General features: G+C 43.5%; 3 protein-coding genes across 3 annotated transcripts in view; 1 reads left to right on the top strand and 2 right to left on the bottom strand.

Moving 5' to 3' along the window:
* The window catches only part of LOC141060241 (uncharacterized), a 42,872-nt gene extending 31,073 nt beyond the window's left edge, over window positions 1-11,799 (bottom strand). The window contains exon 1 of the mRNA XM_073556472.1: window positions 11,787-11,799. Coding sequence (XP_073412573.1) covers window positions 11,787-11,799 — 13 coding nt within the window. The remainder of the gene's footprint in view (window positions 1-11,786) is intronic.
* LOC141060255 (uncharacterized) overlaps window positions 1-25,465 on the top strand; it is a 288,426-nt gene that overhangs the window by 151,829 nt on the left and 111,132 nt on the right. The gene's annotated exons all lie outside the window — the stretch shown is intronic.
* Window positions 14,256-24,077, bottom strand: LOC141060240 (uncharacterized). Its single transcript, XM_073556471.1, has 5 exons — window positions 24,073-24,077; window positions 23,535-23,563; window positions 23,394-23,491; window positions 23,105-23,195; window positions 14,256-14,993 (listed from the first exon to the last, which is right to left on the bottom strand). The coding sequence occupies exons 1-5, from the start codon at window positions 24,075-24,077 to the stop codon at window positions 14,458-14,460; spliced, it is 759 nt and encodes a 252-aa protein (XP_073412572.1). The 3' UTR covers window positions 14,256-14,457.

The following is a 25,465-nucleotide window of genomic DNA, read 5'->3' as shown; positions in this document are numbered from 1 at the left end:
GCGCCTCCCTACTCACTATGGTCACTGCAGCTTTTCAGCATGTTGCTTCCATTTAGCCTTGGGGGATTGGCCAGTCTCTAAAGGAATTTAACCCTGCTGTGTCCTTCACAGATTAGGTTCCCCAGCCTATCCTGTGCCGGCAGGTCCTATATTAGGCAGCTCCACCATCCGCTTTCTGCTGGATGTTGGTTCCTAGGCAGTTCACTTTGCCTGTTGTACCTCACACTTGTGTCTCTGACCCACCAATCAGCTGAGGTAGTCTTGGGGACTACCGTGGAGTAGTTCCTGGTGTCTACCGGCTGTCCGGCCTATCCTCTCCACCAGTAGCTCTAGTGAAGACCTGGTGGACACCCAGTTACACCTCTCTAGGGTAAGCCTGGCTGATGGTGCAGTGGGTCCACATCCACCAGTGTTACACCAAGTAACTGTGCACACCTCACAACTTTTGAAGCACAGATAGAGGCACAGAGCATGCGGCGCACATAGCAGCAAATTTTGGCCTCACCCTAATCCACGGCCATTTACCACTTCTTTCTCCCCCGGCAGGAGGAGTTGTCAGAGGGGCGCTGGTAGTGAGGGAAATTCAGCAGACGCCTGAGACTGCAGGACGTAGACCCAATTCTGGGACTGACTGCTGTATCCAGGACAGTTGGGACTAGAGATGAGCAGGTGGATTCATGGCTCTCTGGTCCAGCGTGCGTGGGACCTGGGGATTATTTTTTGTGCCGTCATTCACAGTCGGAGCCTCCAGAACGTTCTCCTCTTTATGTAGCGTCACTATACGACATCCGGCTTATTTGTGTGTGTAAGGCCGTGTTCACACATTGTAGAAATACGGTGTTTTTTGTTTTCTGCAGGATCCGCACCATCTACAATAACGATCTTCTCCCCCTTATTTGATGCGTTCTTGGTGCAGATGTGAAGCCGCGGTTTTTAATGCGCTTTTTAGAGGACAGAAAAGCTTTGATTCTGCACTTAATAAAGTTTCTGCAGTTTTTTACCTGCGATTTTATTAGAGAGAAAAGCCCCAAATCGGCACAGATCAGCCGCGTGCCTTGGGCGCACAGCGGGCGCCTTTTATGGTAAAGTAGTTTTTATTAAGGATTTATTTACATAAATGGGGTAAAGAAAAAAGGGGAGACAGATTATAAATACCCAGTAATACAGACAAGAACCAAACAACAGCAAAAGAGAGAAATGTAAAGTCATGAAAGAGAGAGGCGGGAGAAAGGGTTAAGGAGGAGAATGGGGAAGGAAAAATAGGGTTTGTTAGCCCCTTAGAGACCTTGCCCTTTTTCATTTTTGCGCTTCTGTTTTTCGCTCCCCTTCTTCCCACAGCCATAACTTTTTTATGTCTCCGTCAGTATGGCCATGTTAGGGCTTGTTTGTTGCGGGACAAGTTGTGCTTTGGAACGACATCATTGGTTTTACCATATCATGTACTCAAACATGGGAAAAAAAATTCCAAGTGCGATGAAATTGCAAAAAAAGTGCAACTCCACAACTTTTTTTTGATTTTCTTTTTACCATATTCACGAAATGCTAAGACTGCCCTGCCATTATGATTCTCCAAGTCATTACAAGGTCATAGACACCAAACAGGTCTCAGTTCTTTTGTATTTAAGTGGTGAAAAAAAATCAAAAATTTGTTGGGAAAAAAAAATGTGCCATTTTCTAAGATCCGTCACATCTCCATTTTTCATGATCTTGGGTTGGGTGAGGGCTTATTGTTTGTGCGCCGAGCTGATGTTTTTATTGATACCATTTTGGTGCAGATACGATCTTTTGATCATCCATTATTGCATTTTAATGCAATGTCGCGGCGACCAAAACACCTTAATTCTGGCATTTTTACTTTTTTTCTCACTACACCGTCTAGTGATCAGTTTGTTCCTTTTTTTATTGATAGATCGGGCGATTCTGAACTCGGCGATACCTAATTTGTGTATGTTTGATTTTTCTATTGTTTTATTTTGAGTGAGGTGAAAGGGGGGATTTAAACTTTTATATTTTTTATATATTTTTAAAAACTTTTTTTTCACTTTTGGCCTGCTTCAATAGTTTCCATGGGAGACTAGAAGCTGCCATAACTCGGTCGGCTCTGCTACGTACAGGCGATGATCAGATCACCTGTATGTAGCAGAATACCTCACTTGAGCTGACGTGTGCTGGGAAAGATGCGGGCTCACCGCCGGAGCCGACATCAAAGGGAGAGAAGCTACCTGCACCGTACTAGGACGGTCATGGAGGGGTTAAGGAAAATGGGGAAAAGGGAAAAATGAAAGGGATAGAAAGAAAATGAAAAAGATTGGTCTGCACAGGATAGGCCGGGAAAGGGGTTGCGGGACACATGTAATACCTTATATATAAAACATTTAAGAGGCGGGAGGAGAAGAGAAGGAATGGGAAAGGCGAGGAAAGAAAAGGGGAGAAAGGAAGAACAGCTGTAACCAGGCGGAGAGACGAGAATCTAGAGGAATCCTGACTGTTACACCATGGAAGATACTGAGTGCTGGAGTCTGATAGCGCCGCAGTTCTCATGAAATCTGCGCTCTCTGTGGTCTGAAGACCCTGCGGACCTCTGGGGTTTTGATGCATTTTCCCTTTATAGGCTTCTTCTGAAAAAAACATATTAAGAAAAAAAATGTATGAAGAGAAAACCGCCGTCACATTTATAAGCGCAGAATCAAAGCTTTTCTGTACTAATAAACAAGTGTTAACCGCGGCTTCATATCTGCCAAATAACATCAAATATGGAGGAAAATGCAAAAAAGAAGAAACGCAGCAAACGCGCAATAATCAGGGAGGATTGTCACTACGTCATCTGGGTCAGACATTTACAGAAGAAAGAACGCAGCATTTACGCTACGTGTGAACACGTCCTCCGCATCACAGCTTTATCACATTATTTTATGGGTTTTATAGAGAAAACTATCAATTACGCCATTTTGTTTCTCCCGTAATTTACCGATTCCTGTAAATAATCTGATCGCTGCGTTCTGCGGGTCATTACATTTATATTGGCACAACTATGTCCGGGTTATTCACTGATTTGTGATGCTTATTATTTAAAAAACGCATTAAAATGACATTTTTTTCATTATCAGGTGTTTTTCATTATTATTAGTAATTTTATGGGATGAAAAAATCTCTTATTCTCCTCTAGAATTCAGAAACATCCATTGTACACAGCAGTGTATTTCTATCGGAATAATCTGCCTGTAGTCAGAGCCTGGAATATGGATCAAGTGCACACAATCCTGCAGTCGCTTCACCGGAGCTTGTGGCTCAGCAGCTTACAGTGCCTGTCAGTAATGTTGAGGCTGTGGGTTCAGGATCTGGGAGGCTAACATTAAAAAATACATTTTTGTAAATTGCTTATTATTTTAAATACTTTTATAGGAACAAAAATATATTTTTTTCTTCACCTCAGTATACAGGCACCATAAAAAAAGCATTCTTATACACAATGTATTGCTATGGATATGTATACTCTGCTTCTGAGTTCATTGCCGGCAATATAGCGGTCAATATGACCAAATTCTCCCATCTCCAGCATCGTGAGCTGTGGCTCACTGGTAAAGCAGCAGCCTGTGGATACTGAGATGGAAGCTCATAGTCCTGGGGAGACCAATCACTGAAGGGAGAGGAAGTGAATCTATAATCTAATTTATGCACTTAGCATAAGAGAGACTTAGCAGAGAGAAGCGGCCAATCCCTCCGAGCAGGAGGAGCTACAGGAGCGATGAAAATGTCGGAGAGGAATATAGAGGTTGGGAGAACAGCTGAGATGGGACATGACAGTCCAGCTGAATCTGGGATGGTTGGGAGCTATGCATTTGAGATGCTGTTGTGTCATTACCTTAAAAAGGCGGTCCATGCTCGGAAATTCTACTAAGATGAGTAGTCAAAATTCCTCCAGAAACTCACTGCCAATTATTGCAAGCGCTTGATTGCTGTTGTTGCTGCTAAGAGTGGCCCAACCAGTTAAAAGGTTTAGGGGCAATCACTTTTTCACACAGGGCCCTGAAGGTTTGGATTTCTTTTTCCCTATATAATAAAGATCTTCATTAAAAAAACTGCAGTTTGTGTTTTCTTTGGCTAATATTTACATTTGTTTGGTGATCTGATACATGTAAGTGTGACAAACATGCCAAAGAATAGGAAATGTGTGTGCATATGTCTATGTATACATATATACAGTGTGTGTGTATATACATATGGTGATGGTGAGGAGGCAGGGAGGAGTTTGTGTGGAAAATGGAGAAGGCGTGCTAAGTGCTGGCTCACAGGCCACTGCAACGCATAACGGAGCTTGTAGTATTAGAGCGCAGTACGCCGGGGGACAAGAAGTGACTGATAAACATCAGAGTTACATCGAGCAGACACCAAGTGAGGCTATCTGCCTTATAAAGGTATATATTACTATAATAAGAGTATGGATCCATTACTGGCACATAATAGTAAGATTAATGAATACAAAATTAAACAAATTAGGGTAGTGGATAACTTTTAATATTTGGTACAGAAACCTTTGTTTGTAATTACAGAGGTCAGACGTTGCCTGTAGTTCTTGACCAAGTTTGCACACACTGCAGCAGGGATTTTGGCCCATACTTCCATACAGATCTTCTCCTAATCCTTCAGGTTTCAGGGCTGTCGCTGTGCAGCATTGATTTTAAGCTCCCTCCAAAGATTGTCTATTGGGTTCAGGATCAGAGTTTGGCTGGGCCACGCCAGGACCTTGAAATGCTCCTTAGTTCCTCTTGCTGTGTTTTGGGTCATTGCCATGCTGGAAGACCCAGCCACGACCCATTTTTAATGTTCCAACTGAGGGAGGAGGTTTTTGGCTAAAATCTTGCGATCCTTGACCCATCCATCCTCCCTTAAATACGGTGAAGTCATCTTGTCTGTTTTGCAGAAAGACACCCCTAAAGTATGATGTTTCCCCCCACCGTGCTTCATGGTTGGGACGGTGTTCTTGGATTTGCTCTCATCCTTCTTCTTCCTCCAAACATGGCGGGTGGTGATGATAGCAAAAAGTTCTAGTTTGGTCTTATCTGACCAAGTGACATTCTCCCTTGCCTCCTCTGGATCATCCAGATGGCCATTGGCAAACTTCTAATGGGCCTTGACATATGCTGGTGTGAGTAGCAGGACCTTGCGTGCCCTGAAAGATTTTAATCCATGATGGCATAGTGTGCTTGTAGCTCTATTACTGGCACCCCTGCATGGTGGGATGCCAGCTTACTCACTGCCTCAGACCCTTGGCACAATCCCCAGCGTTCTCCTGCTTCCTGGTTGTGTGAGAGCCGCAGCTCTAAGCAATGCACCTAGTACACACATGCGCGCACTCCCCCATTCTTAAAGGGGCAGAGCAAGTATATACTAAATACTCTTAGCTTGTTGCTCAGAGATATTTAGTATAATTACTACACCTGGAAGATGGCTTCCAGCTAATTGCTGGGAGTCATCCTATATAAAAGACTCCCTCTCCCTTAGGGATTCGCCATGCAACGTGTAGAATCATTAGTCAGTAAGGTGTACTACTAGTGAGTTATGAGGTCCCCTGGTCCTGGTTTGGCTAGTGTCCTAAACCTGTATTCCTTGCCTCAGTGTGGCCAGTCCTGAATCCGTCATCCCCTGGTCCCAGAGCAGCCAGTGTCTGAAACTCATTCCGGTGTAGCACGTCCTGTATCCATAGTCCCCTGGATCCAGAAAGGCCATGGCTTGAATCTCATTTCCGGAGCGGCCAGTGCTTGAAGCTTGTCCATGAGTGGCCAGTGCCTGAACATTGTCATCTGGTCTGTGTTCGCCCAAACCCTGTTCCAGTATCATAGACCAGAGTGTTTTAACCTTGCCCTAATCAGTGTCAGTAACCATTCTGTAGAGGTACCAGAACTTACTAGTCTGAACAGAGACCTATCCCTATTCAGTGTCAGCGAACCTGACCCCTGGGGTCTGCAGCTGCAATATTGGGTTCTGCCCCGGAGTGGTACCTGGCGGCTACCTGCAGGTCAGTCTGTATCCACCAGTGAACACTAGGTAGCTGATTAGCTGTGCACACTTCCTGAGCAGGCCCAGTCCTGTGATCCCAGCTCTCTTCAGGTCATTGACCAAGTCTTACCATGTAGTTCTGGGCTGATTTCTGACCTTTCTCCGAATCTTCCTTACCCCACGAGACGAGATCTTGCATGTAGCCCCAGACCGAAGAAGACTGACAGTCAACTTGTGTTTCTTCCATTTTCTAATAATTTTGTCAACAATTGTTGCCTTTTCACCAAGCTGCTTGCCTATTGTGCTGAAGCCCACCCCAGCCTTGTGCAGGTCTGCAATTTTGTCCCTGGTGTCCTTAGACAGCTCTTTGGTCTTGGCCATGGTGGAGAGGTTGACGTGTGACTGATTATCTGGAAAGGTGTCTTTTATACAGGCAACAAGTTCAAACTGGTTGCAATTAATACAGGTCACAGCAGAGTAGAAGGGCTTTTTAAAGAAAAACTAACAGGTCTGAGAGAGTCTGAATTCTTGGTGGTTGGTCGGTGATCATACACTTATTTCATGCAATAAAATGCAATTTCATTATTTTAAAATCATACAATGTGATTTTCTGTTTTTTTTATTTTTAGATTTTCTGTCACCGTTGAAGTGTACCTGTGATAAATATTACTGACTTCTCCATTCTTTGTAGGAGGGAAAACGTGCAAAATCGGCAGCGTATCAAATACTTATTTTCCGCACTGTGTCAGGATCTTGGCTGTACATGTCCTTAAAGATTCATTTCTTACATTCGCATCAAGACATTTTTCAACCAAACTGTGAAGTCGTGAGCGATGAGCACGGTGAGAGATTCCACCAAGATGTTGCACCTATGGAAAAAAGAGATCAAGGACAATGGAATCCATCAATGCTTGTAGATAACGTTGGACCATTGTAAGAGATGACCCGGTGCAGGAGTACAAGAGACAAGAAAAAGAGCGGTCACTGAATGAGGGCCACATTTCATAATGCAATTTCTGTGACTGTGTGTAATCCGTAATAGTGTTTAGATATGTCTTAGATATTGGAATTGCTGCTAAGCTTCCTCTAAGTATCAGACAATTGGCCTAACAAAATATCACGCATCTTTATATTTGCAAAAATAATGTTTCCGAGTCCTGAAACTTTTATGTATCAATAACATGTAGCGGTAAAAGAAAAACTTGTAGATATCGTAGAGACAAGGGACAAGTAAAATTGTCATTGTCAGCTCTGAACTCAGAAGGGGAGAATCAGGAGGACACGGCTCGTTTCATAACTCAACCGGACAGCTTCTTTATAACCAATGAATTTTATTAAATGTTAAACAGCTACAAGTCCTACAGTCAGCGCAGAGACCATAGAGTCGGTGATAGGGGCATCACATAGGACTTGGCTCCTAGAGAAAAAGAAAAACCAAGGAAAACTGAAGCACAAAAATAGGGATCATACGAACTAAGGGGGGTAAGAGGGAAAGGTAGACATTGCTCCATGAAACTTTAAGCTGATTTTCATCATGCCGTAATTATTTAGTTTCTAATGCAGCGTAATACAATAAATAACAGGGGTGGTATTGTGATTAACCCCTTTCTGACATCAGACGTACTATTCCGTCCATGTGCCCTGAGCCAATTTGACCATTGACAGAATAGTACGTCTCGGCGATCGGCCGCGCACACAGGTGGTGTGCGGCCGATCGCGGCCGGGTGTCAGCTGATTCTCACAGCTGACACCCAGCACTAAGTGCCAGGAGCAGTCACAGACCACTCCCGGCATTTTAACCCCCAAAATACTGCAATCGAACATGATTACAGCATTCCTGGCGCAGTCAGAGGTCTGACAGTCCCTCTGCCTTTGGATCGGAGACCCCACAACGTGACGCGAGGTCGCGATCACTGCCATGGTAACCTGATGTTGTCACGACCAGAGCTAAGAAACTTCCTGGTCATACGCAGTGCAAGTCAGGCGGTCTCTCAGTGTCAGGGCACTGAGTGCAGCGCTGACAGCTTCTATAGCAGGGGTGGGGAACCTCAGGCCCCAGGGCCATTTACGGCCCTCGATGACCTTTTATCAGGCCTCCGAGCAGATTCTCAGGGACTGCATTCTTGGGCAGGGAGCTGTATTTTGATTGCCAGAAGCTCATTAATTTCTTCTTGCTCTGTTAGCACACACACGCAGTGTTCACTACTGAACATTGAAGGGCATGCAATGAAAGATTAAGTCATGAAACCAGTGCCAGAGTCAGGATGTACTTTGTGGGCGGAGCTTGTACAGCCCCTGAAGGATGGTATAAATATCCAAATGGCCCTTGGAAGAAAGAAGATTCCCACCCCTGTTCTATAGCATGGGGAAGCTGCTTCATCTGCCTGCCATAGAAGCGATCAGCCTGCAAAAAATGACTGTCCCATGGTGGGACAAAGTGTAAAAGATAGAATGAAATGAAAAAAACATGTAACTAATTGTAGAAATAAAAAAAATAAATAGAAAATAAAAAAGTCAATATTTATTCTAACATTAAATAAATATTTGAATTAAAAAAAATCTAAACAGTAAAAGTACACATATTAGGTATTGCCACGTCCATAACGACCCAACCTATAAAACTGTTCGACTAGGTAACCCCTTCAGTGAACACCATAAAAGCAAAGGCAAAAAACAACGCTTTGTCATCATACCGCCAAGCAAAAAGTGGAAAAACACATGATCAATAAATAAACATGGTACCGCTGAAAACGCCATCTTGTCCCGCAAAAAAAAGCCCCCATACAGTGTCATCAGCGGAAAAATAAAAAAGTTATAGCTCTCAGAAAAAAGCGATGAAAAAATAATTATTTTTTTATATAAAATAGTTTTTATTGTATAAACATAAAAAATGATATAAATGAGGTATTGCTGTAATCATAGTGACCCGAAGAATTAAACTGCTTTATCAATTTTACCACACCTGGAACGGTATAAACACCCCCCCCAAAAGAAACTCATGAATTGATGGTTTTTCTTCATTCTGCATCCAAAAATCAGAATAAAAAGCGATCAAAAAATATCAAAAAATTATAGCTCTCAAAATGTGGTGATGCAAAAACTATTTTTACAATGAAAAGCATCTTTTAGTGTGTGCCAAGCATAAAAACCCGCTATAGCACCTCATTCACATGTCCTGATATTTCTGGCACCTCATGGGCTCTCCCAGTGTGTCATGGCACCTGCAAACCATAACAGTAAAATGTGGCGCTCCTTCCATTCTGAGCTCTGCCATGCACCTAAACTGTGGTTTACCCCAACATATGGGGTATCAGCGTACTCAGGACAATTTGCACAATAACTCTTGGAGTCCAATTTCTTCTGCTACCCTTGAGAAAATAAAAAATTGGCTTAGAAAATATCATTTTTGTGGAAAAAAATATTTTTTACTTTTATGGCTCTACGTTATAAACTTCTGTGAAGCACTTGAGGTTCAAAGTGCTCACTACACATTTAGATAAGTTCCCAGGGGGGGTCTTATCTAAATAAGATAAGTTCCCTGGGGGGGTCTAGTTTCCAAAATGGGGTCACTTGTGGGGGATTTCCACTGTTTAGGCACATCAGGGGCTCTCCAAACGTGACCTGACACCGCAGACCATTCCATCAAAGTCTGCATTCTAAAACGTCACTACTTCCCTTCCGAGCCCCAATGTGCACCCATACAGTAGTTTTCTGCCACATATGGTGCATCAGTGTACTCAGGACAAATTGGACAACAACTTTTGGGGTCCAATTTCTACTGTTACCCTGGGGAAAATAAAATATTGGGGACTAAAAATCATGTTTGTGGAAAAAATGATTTTCATATTTTCACGCCCAGACGCTATAAACTTTAGTGAAACACCTGGGGGTTCAAAGTTCATATCACACATCTAGATAAGTTCCTTGGGGGGTGTATTTTCCAAAAAGGGGTCACTTGTGGGGGTTTCCACTGTTTAGGCACATCAGGGGCTATCCAAACGCAACATGGCGTCCAATCTCAATTCCAGCCAATTTTGTGTTGAAAAAGTCAAACGGCGCTCCTTCCCTTCCAAGCTCTACCATGCGCCCAAACAGTGGCTTACCCCCACATATCAGGTATCAGCGTACTCAGGACAAATTGCACAATAACTTTTGCAGTCAAAATTCTCCTGTTACCATTAGGGAAAAAAAATAATTGGATCTGAAGTAAAGTTTTTATAAAAAAAGTTAAATGTTCATTTCTTTTTTAAAACATTCCAAAAATTCCTGTGAAGCACCAGAAGGGTTAATAAACTTCTGACATGTGGTTTTGAGCACCTTGAGGGGTGCAGTTTTCAAAATGGTATCACTTTTGGGTATTTTCTATCATATACACCCCTCAAAGTGACTTCAAATGTGATGTGGTCCCTAAAAAAAAAATGGTGTTGTAGAAATGAGAAATCACTGGTCAACTTCTAACTCTTATAACTTCCTAACGAAAAAAATTTGGTTCCAAAATTGTGTTGATGTTAAGTAGACATGTGGGAAATGTTATTAAGTCTTTTGTGTGACATAACTCTGTGATTAATGGGCATGAAAATTCAAAATTGGAAAATTGCAACATTTTCCACCAAATTTCCATTTTTTTCACAAATAAACGCAAGTCATGTCAAAGAAATGTTACCACTAACATGAAGTACAATATGTCATGAGAAAACAATGTCAGAATCACCAGGATCCATGGAAGCGTTCCAGAGTTATGACCTCATAAAGGGACAGTGGTCAGAATTGTAAAAATTGGCCCGGGCATTAAAGTGCAAACCACCCTTGGGAGTAAAGGGGTTAATGGCTAACTGAAAATATGGTAACACATTGCAAGCTTTCCAGACTACTCAGGTCTCTTCAGGCATAGAATAATACAAAATCTGAAGAATCACATAGCACAGACATAATGCAATAGGTAAGACAAATGACGTGAAGTAGAACTATCATTATGGGGGAGGGATAAACAGTGGTGGCCATAAATATTGGAACAGTTCATAGATTAGGAGTGTGAAAGTTTTATTGTCCCCTGATAGGGGTCTGGTTCTGTGTTGTGATGCCCCACAATGTCTGAGGAGAAAATTCCTTAATTGATATTAGACATGAATCCATGCGACACATTCATTCCTGCATTGAGAGTGTCAAAGACTGTCATGAGTTTATACTCCCAGATCCTTCTGTTTCTCTGAGATTTGAAGTTACCTTTTTCATACAAGTAATTTCATGTCCATGGTGCTGTGATCAGGGCTACAAAAATGTTTTGCCACAGGTAGATCTATTCTGTTTTCTCTTATTGTGTAGTTGTGAGAATTCATCCTTGTTCTAAGCTTTTGCCCTGTCTCTCCCACATACAGACCCCCCAGTTGGACAGTTGGTACAAATAATTAAGTACACCACTCTTAATTCTTTGACGCCCCCGGAAGAAGCAGGCGGCGAAACGCGCTTCGGGGTGAGGGGACGCTGGATCACACTTGTAATTAGAGGTAATATTACTTTTTCATTCCTTGTGCTCTGTGCATATCGGCATATTTATGATCAGGATTCTTGACGTTCTCATTGTGTCCGTGTTATTTTACACGGTTATAGTATATATGCCTTTAGCCTCTGAGTGGTTTCCCTTATACCCTTAGGGGAGGGATATTTTGGATATCATTGATCTTGTTCAGACATTGTATATGGGTTCTGACTGTATGGAATAAATATTATAATTATTGATATAAGAATTGATATGTACTGTCATGTGATTGGTTCATACATGTCAGTCTTACATTGTCTCCTCATGATTACTTAAGTGTGTACGGTGTCCCCTATTACGGCATTATGCTTTTGTCATTTTTAGAATTTTTGAATAAAATGAATTTTTAATATTATTGGGATTTCTTCCTTGTTCCATGTTTATATTGATGGGATTTGTGATACGGATTTGCGTGATTTGCCCTTTTGGATTAGGTTTTGGGACATTGTAGTTATTCTATTTGTACACTTAACAAGTGTCCCTCATTTAGTATTTACATAAAGGGTAAGAATGGAGATGAGAACAAGTAGCATTACTTGATTAAACTATTTGCATAGTTTTTCCCTCTCTGCTTTAGAAGTCAACAAACTGGCTCCATAACACAATGCATAATTAGCATATCAGCAAACATCACCAGTGATCAAGGATAAGCACAATAAAAGTCAATATTACCGACTTACAAACAAAAGTCTGTTTTCTTGACCAACTAGAAATTAAACACTTAAAATTAAGGCCAACATACAGATAGCATTCTATTATTCTTTATTTGCTAAAAATAGTTGTCTGGTTAATTAAGGAACACTGCTGTATGTCTTCACAATGGCAAAAGTAAAAAAAAAAAAAGTTTATAAAAATATTAAAAAAGTAAAAAAAAATATGAAAGTTCAAATTCCCCTTTTGCCCCATTTAAAATAAAACAATAAAAAATACATATTTGGTATTGCTGCATTCAGAATCACCCGATCTATCAACATAAAAAAAGAATTAACCCGATCACTAAATGGCGTAATGAGATAAAACGTAAAAAATGCCAGAATTAAGTTTTTTTGGTCGCCACACTATTACATTAAAATACAATAACAGGCGATCAGAAGATTGTATCTGCACCAAAATGGTATCATTAAAAACGTCCGCTCGGTCCACAAAAAATAAGTCTTCACCCAACCCAAGATCATGAAAAATGAAGATGCGACGGGTATCGGAAAATGGCGCAATTCTTTCATACTTTACCTAATTAAGAAGAGTTAATTTTACTGATAAATGTTTGTTTTTGGTCGTTTATTTTCTGTTGGTATTCGGTTTATTCTATAAAACTCCCATATAATATATCATTCTTGAACGCACGCCACGCGCATCATGTTTTTGTACAATCTGTGAATAATATATATAGGTTCTCCTCGTCTGAGTTATTTTTGATGGCCCACAAAATACGATTTTCCTGTAACTCATTTCTCACACTCTAGGTATAATAATGACTTTTCCCCGTGTGGGATTTTTGATGTTTGAAAACGTTGTCGGTACCTGCTTTCTGGGGTCTCTTGAGGTTTTTATGTCATGTGAGCCCTGTGCCCAATCAGCGCTGACATCACTGTCCCCACCTTCGGACAAATCAAGTATCATGAGGCCGTCAGAGAGCAGCCGCAGCCCTGGCTTCCTGCTGATGTTCAGACCAAAGGAAGGAGCAGTGAAGCTGCCGCTGATTGGGTGCAGGGCTCGTGTGATGTGAGAACCTCACATTAGCCCCGGGACCGTGAGTCTCAACACCACTGAAGTGGAGCCGGCCCGCCAGTGGAGTGTGTTTTTATTTTAATGAGGTCAAACGTGAGGAATGAGTTCACTGAGAAAAAAAAAAAAGATATATATACTGTATTTTTTGGACTATAAGACACACCTAGGTTTAGAGGAAATTAGGAAAAAAAATTGAAGCAAAAATTGTGGTTAATTCTGTACTTAATATCCCCTATCCTGGTATATATGGTCCCCTCATCCCTATTCTGATACACATGGCCCCCTCATCCCTACCCTGGTATACATAGATCCCTCATCCCTATACTAGTATGCATGGCCCCATCCTTATCCTGGTTTGCAGGGCTCCCATCATGTCGTAGTATGCATGGCCCTCATCCTTATCCTGGTATGCAGCGTCCCCATTTTGTCCTAGTATGCAGGGTCCCATCCCTATTCTGGCATGATTGGCCCCATCCCGCTCCTGGTATGCATGGCCCCCATCCTTATCCTGGTATGCAGGGCACCATCACTATTCGGGTATGACTGGCCCCCCATTCCAGTCCTGGTATGCATAGCCCAATCCTTATAATTGGCCCCATCCTGGTATCCATGGCCCCATCACAAAACATTAAAAAAAAGCATTACACTTACCTACCCGGCGCTCCCTTGCTGAATCCTGCTCTGATACCAGCAACTGCTTTATGCTTGTAAGCAGCACATGGCAGGGACATAATGCGTTGCTCACAAGCAGAGCACAGCTGCCAGAGTACTCGCCTTTAAAACTATATCAACATTATGAACATAAAAAAGGCTTCTCCCCTATGTGATGTCTCTAATGTTTATTAACAGTTGATTTCCAAGTAAAATATTTCCCACATTAAGAAAATGAAAACGGCTTCTCCTCTGTGTGACTGCTCTGATGTCTAACAAGAAGCGCTTTCCGGTTAAAATATTTCCCACAATCTGAACAGGAAAAAGGCTTCTCCCCTGTGTGAGTTCTATGGTGTTCATTAAGATTCCCTTTCTGGTTAAAACATTTCCCACATTCTGAACAGGAAAAAGGCTTCTCTCCTGTGTGAGTTCTTTGGTGTATATCAAGATTACATTTCTGGTTAAAACATTTCCCACATTCTGAACATGAAAAAGGCTTCTCCCCTGTGTGAGTTCTCTGGTGACTAACAAGATGCCATTTCTGGTTAAAACATTTCCCACATTCTGAACAGGAAAAAGGCTTCTCCCCTGTGTGAGTTCTCTGGTGAATAAGAAAAAGTTTTTTTTTTGTGAAAACATTTCCCACATTCTGAACATGAAAAAGGCTTCTCCCCTGTGTGAGTTCTCTGGTGGGTAACAAAATCTGATTTATGTGTAAAACATTTCCCACATTCTGAACAGGAAAAAGGCTTCTCCCCTGTGTGAGTTCTATGGTGAGCAACAAGCAGTGATTTACGTGCAAAATATTTCCCACATTCTGAACATGAAAATGACTTCTTTGCTTTAGGAGCAGTTTGTTTTTTATTGCCTCTTTTGTGACTTTGATTTTTCTTAGTAGTCAGTAATGAATCAGAAGATGGGACCTGTTTCATAGGATCAGATGACAGATCTTTGCTGTGAATGGATGATGATATATCTGGAGTAATAACAATCACTTCAGTTGTATCTTGTAGGATCTCAAGATCATCAGATTTCAAAATTGAAGATGTCAGCTCTCCCTCTGATCTCCTGGTACAGTCATCTGCTAAAATAAAAAAAACAATTATTTTTAATAAAATATCCTTGAGTTTTATATCTTTGAACGTTTCTACTTAAACTGTCCATAAAAATGGCAAGCTAAGTAAAAAACTTTAATTATTTACCAAGACAATGAGAGTTCACAGTCTAATAGAAAACCTTGTTGGATGAGCCAGTAGTGTGCGGTGTTCAACTGTTTGTTCATTCTGCCTCCCAAATATCGAATAAAAAGAAACCAATCAATGTTATGTAGGTGAAAATAATACCAATTCTCATCTCACAAAAACAAGTCCCCACTCAGGTCCATCATCTGTCAATGGAAAAACAGAGGTTCCCATACTATTAGTGGCTCAAAGGCTGCTGAAAACCAACAAGGTTTCTATAAACCAATCCAGCAAAATCCGCTCTCACTTCGGAGTCTTGCAGTGTGCGCAAACAACATTTAGGATCCCTGTATTTAGCAATATTATAGTGAGAAGAATCCACTTAATTTGCGGTGTGTGTCTCCTGGAGCACAATCTGGGCACTATGTGCTGGGTAATAAAATGGCAAATGTGTAATTTTCACTCCAACATCCACTGCGTGTTAATTTCTGGAAAGTGGCTGTGGAGTCAAAATATTCACTCATCCTACACACGTGGTCAAAATTGTTGGTACCCCTCGTTTACTGACAGGATAACCCACAATGGTCACAGAAATAACTTTAATCTGACAAAAGTAGAAATAAATCAAAAATCTATGAAAATGAGCAGATGAAAGTCAGACATTGCTTTTCAGCCAGGCTTCCACAGAATTTTAAAAAAATTAAAACTCATGAAATAGGCCTTAACGTAATCGGTTCATGACCGCCAATGGTAGATAAACGTCGGCGCTAGCAGGACTTTGTGCAGCGCAGTCGTTTGTCTACGGTCGGCAGTTTTGTGCTCATCGGGACCCCACGTACCTTATAACTAGGGGATTCCACCGCAAAATGCTTCCTGTGACCCCCTACCTCATTGAGACCTGATCGGTACAGGTCCTTATGACGTCAGCGTCACACCAGCCAATGAGACAAATCACTGGGAAAGTTTGTTGCAGCAATGAACTTTTCCTGGCGATCTGCCCCATAAAAACGCTGTTTCTCCTCAGATCTCCTGTCAGTAAGAGATTAGAGGAGAAAGTGTTACAAGAGCTGCTGGGAACAGCTGTGTCAGTCAGCGATTGTGCTATAAAGTAACAATACAGATAAGGCAGGTTAGGGTTAGTGCTATAGTTAGGGTTAGTGTTGGGACTAAAGTTAGTGTTTATTCTAAAGTTAGGGTTAGGCTAAAGAATTAGGTTTTTCTCAATTGTTTCCCCAATAATTTGGTCACGTCAGAGTTTTCTATTTCCGGGAAAAAAAATAAATAAATAAAATGGCCCGTCAGTATTATAGTGCAGAGGAGGCTTATGCACTTTTATGTTCGAACAGTGAAGAAAGTGCAGTGTCAGATGGCGATGTGGATTTCGAGGGCTTTAGTAGCAGCGACAGTGATAGCTCAGAAATGAGCAGTGATTCTGGTCCATCCTCACACACAAGGACCAGTACAACAAGGAGGACAAATAGCGCTTCTGGAGAAAAGTCTCCAACTCAGGGAACAATGCCCAGTACTAGCGCTGTCCCTAGTGCTCGTGAATTGGCGCACACCAATGTCCAAGGGGCTTTGCCTCTTGATGTAGCATTTCCCAGATGGGAGGCTTCGGATTCGGCTACTCCATTCATCCCTAATTTTAATGCCATTCCTGGTATAAATGTGGAGGTGGAAATTTTTGGAACAATTAATTTTTTAATTTGTTTCTGACAGATAGCTTGCTAGAGCATATTGTCCTACAAATTTATATGTGTCCCAATTCATCAGCCAGAATCCACCATCCTATTATGCTAGGTCAAATTTATGGACACCAACTAATGTCCTAGAAAGTAAAACATTTTTAGGACTTACATTCAATATGGAGCTTGTTAAAAAAATGAGCATTCAGTCCTATTGGTCCAACTGCCCTGTTCAAGCCACCCCTATGTTATTTCCATTGATGAGTCCATTATAAAATTCAAAGGAAGACTGCATCTTAAGCAATTTATTCCTTCTAAGAGGGCAAGGTTCGGCATAAAGCTCTATAAAATGTGTGAGAGTTCAACCGGATACACATCAGCTTTTCACAATTATGAGGGGAAAGACAGCAAACTGAACCCACCAGGAAGCCCTACTTATCTGGGGACTGTCAGGGTCCTGACAGCGCCAGCGTACAGCCTCCGCTAAGCAGGGACTCACCCGCACCGTAGGGACCCCTGGGGACAAGAACAGCCGGAAAATAAAGATGAACAGGACCTGAATGTAGAAGTTTAGCAAGCCGGCATAGGACCTATGGTCATGTGACTGCAAGGGGGCAGGGCTTAGTGTCCTGCTTTCAGAGGAGGTAGAAAACTCAGAGTCAGGCAAAGCGGGGGTCAAGCACAATACAGGCAAGTGAGGTACCTGAGGGATAAACAGACGGAAGGTCAGACAAAGCCAAAGGTCATACACAAGATATCAGTACAGTACCAGGGATGAGACAGAACGGACAGTCAGGGCCAAGCAGAGATCAAAACCAAACAGACGTAGAAGGTACCAGGCAGAATCCAAAGCGATATCCAGAGAACAGACCGAGTCGTACACAGAGAATCAAGCAACCAGAACACAGCACTAACACACTCAGGGGTCACCACACAATTCCAAGGGCGAAAGTATAACTGACGGGGGATGGGAGCTTCCTGAGGCTATAAGAAGCCTCCCCAGAACCATGAGAGGCCACCATAATAGGTCCCAGGTGTGCAGGTGAGAGTCTGCACTGAGATCAGAACATTAACCCCAGAAGTGCCGGTCATCCAGCACTGGTATCATGACATGGACAACTGGAAAAATGGTTTGGGAGATGATAACTCCATTTTTACAAAAAGGCTACAATCTGTATGTTGACTACTACTACACCAGCATACCCCTATTTAAAAGTCTGGTTGAACATAACATAGGAGCTTGTGGGACCATTCGCAAGAACCATTAGGGGTTTCCACAATCATTGGTCAAAGAAAAGTTCTGAAAGGTGCAGTCAGGGGCTTTACACAATGGAGAGCTGCTTGTCCTTAAGTATAAGGATAAAGATATTTTTATCCTGAGCTCGATCCACACAGATGCCACAAGGGCCACTGCAGACCAACAGGGATCCACTACTCCAAAACCTGTGTCTGTCACTGACTACAACAAATATATGGGGTGTGGACCTTGCAGATCAGGTTCTACAGCCATACCAGGTATCAAGAAAATCAAATACCTGGTATAAAAAGTTAGTCATGTATTTGTTTCAGGTGGCCACATATAATTCTTTTGTGTTATACAAAAAAGCCGGAAATGCAGATACTTTCCTTGATTATCAGGAAAAGGTCACTGAAAATCTTGTTTTTGACAATTTTGTCCCCGCCAATCCTTTAGAATGTGAAGATGTCAGAAGACTCACTGAGCGACATTTTATTGCACTCATCCCAGTAGCTGAAACAAGAAAGAACCCCCAGAGAAGATGTCGTGTATGTTCCTAGAGAGGAATGAGGCATGATCCCCGCTATTATTACCCACAATGCCCATCACTGCCAGCCTTATGCCTCCATGACGGCTTTACAATCTTCCACACAGAACCACGTTGTTGAACTGTTTTGACATTCAAGTATTTGGTTTATTTAGTGACAGACACATTTGAGTAGAGCTGACTTAACAATTTCCGGGGGTAGGTGGGGGGAGGTCTCCAGAGACACAAGCTGGGCACAATATATTGGGCACTACAATCACATTTTTGCAATTTTTGCTATAAAACTTCTACTACGAGTTTCTGGAAATCATCCATGTAGTGAAAATGGTCACTATATCCCTAGATGAATTCCCAGAGGGGTGTCATTTCCAAAATGGGGTCACTTCAGGGAGGATTCTCTTGTTCTGGCACTTAGCGGCTCTCCAAAGTGCCATAAAAGCAGAATCCCCCCTGAAGTGACCCCATTTTGGAAATGACACCCCTCTGGGAATTCATCTCTGGGTGTAGTGACCATTTACCTATCTACCTATTTTCCAATGTAATATCTGGGGTTAAAAAAACATTTTAGGCCGGTTCACATTCGCGCTTTTGAGCGCAGCGACGGCCTGCGCACGGCCGCCGCTAAGCCCCGCCCCCTGCCCCGCCTCCACCAGTATCTCCGCCTCCGGGCGCATGACGTTGCATGCGTCGTGCGTCCCCTATCTTCATCACAGAGGGCGCAGGCCGTGCGCAGTCTGCGCACAGTCTGCGTTTGGCGGCGCATGCGTCCTTTTGACGGTGCGCCGAGCAGCGCCAAACGCAACCTGTTGCATTTTGGTTGTGCTTCGGCGCACCGTCAAAAGGACGCATGCGCCGCCAAACGCAGACTGTGCGCAGACTGCGCACGGCCTGCGCCCTCTGTGATGAAGATAGGGGACGCACGACGCATGCAACGTCATGTGCCCGGAGGCGGAGATACCGGTGGAGGCGGGGCAGGGCTTAGCGGCGGCCGTGCGCAGGCCGTCGCTGCGCTCAAAAGCGCGAATGTGAAACCGGCCTTAGTCGTATAAATGTACCATATTATTCGGACTATAAGACGCACTTTTTCCCAAATATTTTTTGGGGGAAATGGGGGTGTGTCTTATAGTAGGAATATACTTACAAATGATGCAGCGGCGCTCTGTGCTGCGTGGAGGGCTCCGCCAGCATTTTGTCAAAGCCCGGAGACCCCTGCAGCTCCATTGCTGCGATGCGGTGGTCTCCAGAAAAATGGCCGCTGTGGGCGGCTCATGCTCAGATTCAGATCTCGCCCCAAGATCTCGTTGCCGAGATCTGAATCTGAGCATGCACCGCCCCCAGCTGCCATTTTCCCAGAAGCCACCGCATCGCAGCAATGGAGCTGCAGAGGCCTCTGGCTTTGACAAAATGGCGCCGCCGCCCCAGCACAGAGTGCTGCCACCGTCCCAGGTAGAGCGCTGCCGCACCAGCATAGAGCGCTGCCGCCACCCCAGCACAGAGCACCGCTGCCGCACCAGCCTGGGATGGGATTTTCCGGAGGCCACTGCACCAGCATAGACCTCCGAACAACCTCTGTGATCACTCTTGCACCTGTGCTGATCCCCCCCGGTAAGCTGAATTCAGACTGTAAGACGGACCCCCATTTGGCACTTTTTTCCCCTATTCTCGTTTTGAAAATTTGGGGTGCATCTTATGGTCCGAAAAATACAGTAATTTTTTCTTCACTGCCCAATGGTATAATTTTCTATGGAACAGCGGTGGTGTCAGTATGCTCACTGCACCACTAGAAGAATTCATTCAGGGAAGTATTTGGTAAAATGCGGTCACTTTTGGGGCTTATGCTGTTCTGGCACCTCAGGGGCTCTGACAATGTGACATGTCACCCACAAACAATTCCAGCAAAATCTGCTCTCCAATATGGCGCTCACTCCCTTCCGAGCTCTGCCATGCGCCAAAACAGTGGATTACCCCCACATATGGGGTGTCAGAATACTCAGGACAAATTGCAAAATAACTTTTTGGGTGCAATTTCTCCTGTTACCCTTTGGAAAAAACATTTGAGGTCGAAAAGTTAATTTTTTGTTGAAAAAATATGATTTTTTATTTTCACAACTCTATGTAACTAACTTCTGTGAAGCACTTGGGGGTTCAAAGTGCCCATCACACATCTAGATAAGTTCCTTGGGGGGGTTTAGTTTCCAAAATGGGGTCACTTCACTGTTTAGACACGTCATTGTCTCTGACAATGTGACATCACCCACAAACAATTCCAGCAAAATCTGGTCTCCAATATGGCGCTCCTTCCCTTTCAAGCTCTGCCATGCGCCCAAACAGTGGTTTAGCCTTTTTATTTCCACGGCTCTACATTATGAACTTCTGTAAAGCACCTGTGGGTTCAAGGTGCTCAATACACATCTGGATAAGTTCTCTAAGGGGTCTAGTTTCCAAAATGGGGTCACTTGTTGGTGGTTTCCACTGTTTAGGCACATCAGGGGCTCTGGAAATGCGACATGGCATCCGCTAATTATTCCAGCATATTTTGCAGTAAAAAAAAAAGAGAATTTGCTAAACAAAATGTATCATCCATTTTCTCCTGTTACCCTTGTGAAAGTAAAAAAAAAATTAGGTGTAAAGGAAAATTTTTGTGAAAGAAAAGTAAATGTTTATTTTTTCCTTCCACATTCCATTCATTCCTGTGAAGCACCTGAAGGGTTAATAAACTTCTTGAATGTGGTTTTGAGCACCTTGAGGGGTGCAGTTTTTAGAATAGTGTCACTTTTGGGTATTTTCTGTCATATTTACCCCTCAAAGTGACTTCAAATGTGAGGTGGTCCCTAAAAAAATGGTTTTGTAAATTTTGCTATAAAAGTGAGAAATCGCTGTTTAACTTTTAACCCTTATAACTTCCTAACAATAAAATTTGATATAGTTGATATAGAGGCTACTGTGCAGGCGCCACCATCACCGGTGACATTTTACTGGATGTAATTTTTTTTTAAGCCTCACAATAGCCACAATATTATAGGCATTATCACCAATAATATCAATGTTATTATATGCATTATGTAATAATGGGGGCAGGTCAGTGAGGGATCAGCGACCTGTCATAAGCCAATACAGAGGAATATGTAATCAGATCACCACATAAAGCCCCGCCCACAGCCCCACCCACAGCCCCGCCCCAGAGCACGAGAATCTCATTAACTGAAAACTACAAATACAGATTACACAACAGTAAACCAGAGTTGCCCTCATTTATGGTGGACCATTGGAGCTACTATGAATCCTGAGCAGAAGATTAGAGAAAATAATATTGCTCCCCATTTCAGGAGAGATTGTGCAGTAATCTGAATTCCTTAGGATCAAAAACAATGTAATGTATGACGTGGAGAGAATCCATGACACCAGGGCTGGAGCCAACACATCTCCTGCAGGCGGGAATAAATGTATATTACAGCCCTCAGCCACGCACAGCTTAGAGATCTATCATGGCACAGGTGGAATGTTTGTCCTGGAGATTATCACAATCCTCCTGGAAGTTAGTTGGTTTTAATACAAATGGAAAAGTCAGGATAAAGGGAAACTCTGCTGTTATTGGACAGAAATTCACACTTGGCCTCACTGCACATTTACTGGTGTCGCTCATAAAAGGGAAGTTTGGCCAGAAAGACTGGACCTGGTCTTGTAGGGACCATGAGACATTCAGCAGCACAGAAGGGAGAGAAGAGTCATCCGATAAGATCTCAGGGATCTAGGAAGCCAACAGCATCATTACCCTCCGCTTTCTCTTACAGGCCCAGCATAAGATTTTTCTCCAAGTGATTTTCTATCTTGTCAGCACATTCTACGTACGCTGTCATTTGGCTTTATAGTTACAGATCTGGGCAGGGAACGGTCAGCGTCTCCTAATGTGAAGGAGAGAATGGCTATTTCGTTTCTTTTGAGAATAAACTTGAGTTTTGTGCAAGCCTTTACTGAGAAGAGTAGACATGTAAGGTCGGGATCACACTACTGTGTGTGATGTGAGAAACTCGCACGAGTCTCTCGCATCAACACCCGGCACTGCCACCGATACTCAGAACCGGAGCTGTGGTTGCATGTATTTCTATGCATTTCTATGCAGCCGCAGCTCCGTTCCTGAGTACCAGCAGCGGTGCTGGATGTTGATTACGAGAGATTCGTGCGAGTTTCTCGTATCACACAAAGAAGTGTGATTCCGGCCTAACTGTGTATTCGGTGTGACTCTTTAAGCGTGCACTCAGCCTATATTGGGTCAGGTACAAGCAATCATATAGGTATTGCTTTAAGGGATCACCCTCACACTAATACCAGGGGGTAGGTGGATCCTCCAGTTTGTAAGTTCTATACAAAAGGACTTTCAATGCCCAAAGTCATTTGAACAGTTTTGGTTGGAGGAGAATGTTGTAGTCTAGAGGCAAAATGGTGATCATGGTAATACGGCCGGACTACACCACCGATAAAGCAGCCACAGCCGGTGACTGAGAGGAATCTGTGACTTCTCTGCATTCAGTGGTTACTACTCACCTGGGTAGTCATATGTGGGAATCTCCTCTTCACATCGCTCATCACCCCTCACATATGTCTCTGTAGTATTAATATGGGTCAGATCTTCACCCTGAAACAAATATTGTAAAAGTCACAGACAGATGGAGAAGTCCCATCTATGATCAGCTCTAATCCTGCCATCTCCACCGTTCTCATTACACAAGTATAAAACATATAATACTGGTGGATAAAACAAGACTGAGCACAAGACCTTCACAGTCGTCTACACATCATAGGGGAGATCTCCTGACACCTTCTCTCCATCTACCTGATGATCCTGAGGAGCACTGGGATCTTCTTGGTTACAGTCCTGTGGAAGAAGAGGACGGGGACATCTCTCTGGTGTTGTCCTCTTACTGGATAGATCTGGAGGAAACACATACAGGGACTGAATTCATTCTCTACATACAGATAATTATAGGCCGTGTGTATTTAGTCCTGTCTATTACCTGGTGATGTGAGGGGCTGGGGAACCTCCATTATGACGTTCTTGTACAGATCTCTGTGTCCTTCTAAATACTCCCACTCCTCCATGGAGAAATAGACAGCGACATCCTGACACCTTATAGGAACCTGACACATACAATGATACCATCATCCCCCCGATCCCTTCATAGTGTTACTGTATAATGTCCCAGTATTCCCAGCAGTGTCACCTCTCCAGTCAGCAGCTCAATCATCTTGTAGATGAGTTCTAGGATCTTCTGGTCATTGATGTCCTCATGGATCAGGGGGTGAGGTGGAGGCCCCGTGATTGGGCTCAGGAGTCTTCCCCATCCCTCAGACACAGGGTCCTGACAGCGATCACTAGAGGTCTTCTTCACCACTGTGTAATCCTGGTTATGGAGAGACACATTAATAAATCTCACTCCAGACATTTCCAGAGTCCTCACCTCTCCAGTTCTGTCCATCTGTTATTCCCATAGATAAGAATGATGTAATGTGACGTCATCAGAATCTCTCACCTCTCCAGTGAGACGGAAGAGGATCTCTAGGGTGAGGTGTAACATCCTCTCCGCCGTCTTGTCTCTGTCCATATCCATCCTTGATGGGTAAATCAGGAAAATTCTCTTCTGTAGAAGATCTTCACTGAGAGGATCCGATATTGTAGAGACCTGAATGAGAAGAAGATGATCCGATGTAACATCATAAGAATCCTGTGTAATAATACAATTACTGGAGATAATAAGGGAAACATATGAGGAGATTTATTATCTTACAGGGTTTAGTTTTCTCCCCTGACATCTACTAATAAAACCTATATATTTAGGCCACAGACAACAAGCAGTTTCCTCCTCGGAGTCGGCAGCTGAACACGTTCCTCATAGACTCATCAACGTCACCATCAATTCCCATCAGAGTGAAGGAACATCGCTCCTCTATTCAGCTCTATGGATCCAGGATGAAATCCACTGCGGCCCCTGCAAGAAAAGAGCGAAGTCTGGTGAGACCCCCGAGGCCGGAGATTTCTACAGCTGCTCTGTGCGCACAGGACCTGTGATGAGGTCACAGGAGGGGAGGAGTCAGGGGTCACATGATCAGGGGCCTCAGTGTGTGCAGGACTCTGCTGTGCTGGTTGTCATGGTGCTGGATGAGGGGAAGTTTATGTGTGGGGTCAGGAGGGGTTTAGGCTGTGTGCACACGCTGCGGATTAGGTGCGGATTCATCCGCGCGGATTTTGTAAAATCCGCAGGTGAAACCGCAGGTCAAAATACCTGCGGTTTTACCTGCGGATTGCTCTGCGGTTTTGCCCTGCGGTTTTTCATCTCCTCAATGGAGGAGATGGCAAACCACAGGCGAATCCGCAGAAAGAATTGACATGTCAATTCTTTCTGCAGATTGAAAACCGAACATAATATGCAGCGTGTGCACACAGCCTTACAGGGTGGATGTAGCAGAGCCGTGTGTGTGCGAGGTGTACGGAGCGGAGCCGTGTGTGTACAAGGTGTACGGAGCGGAGCCGTGTGTGTACGAGGTGTACGGAGTGGAGCCGTGTGTGTACGAGGTGTACGGAGCGGAGCCGTGTGTGTACAAGGTGTACGGAGCGGAGCCGTGTGTGTACGAGGTATACGGAGTGGAGGCGTGTGTGTACGAGGTGTACGGAGCGGAGCCGTGTGTGTACGAGGTGTACGGAGCGGAGCCATGTGTGTACGATGTGTACGGAGCGGAGCCGTGTGTGTACGAGGTGTACGGAGCGGAGCCGTGTGTGTACGAGGTGTACGGAGCGGAGCTGTGTGTGTACGAGGTGTACGGAGCGGAGCCGTGTGTGTACGAGGTGTACGGAGCGGAGCCGTGTGTGTACGAGGTGTACGGAGCGGAGCCGTGTGTGTACGAGGTGTA

Source organism: Dendrobates tinctorius, unplaced genomic scaffold (assembly GCF_039654945.1).
Source record: "Dendrobates tinctorius isolate UK_male_01 unplaced genomic scaffold, ASM3965494v1 ptg000233l, whole genome shotgun sequence".
Classification (NCBI taxonomy): Eukaryota; Metazoa; Chordata; class Amphibia; order Anura; family Dendrobatidae; genus Dendrobates; species Dendrobates tinctorius.
This window is presented reverse-complemented; position numbering and strand designations above follow the sequence as displayed.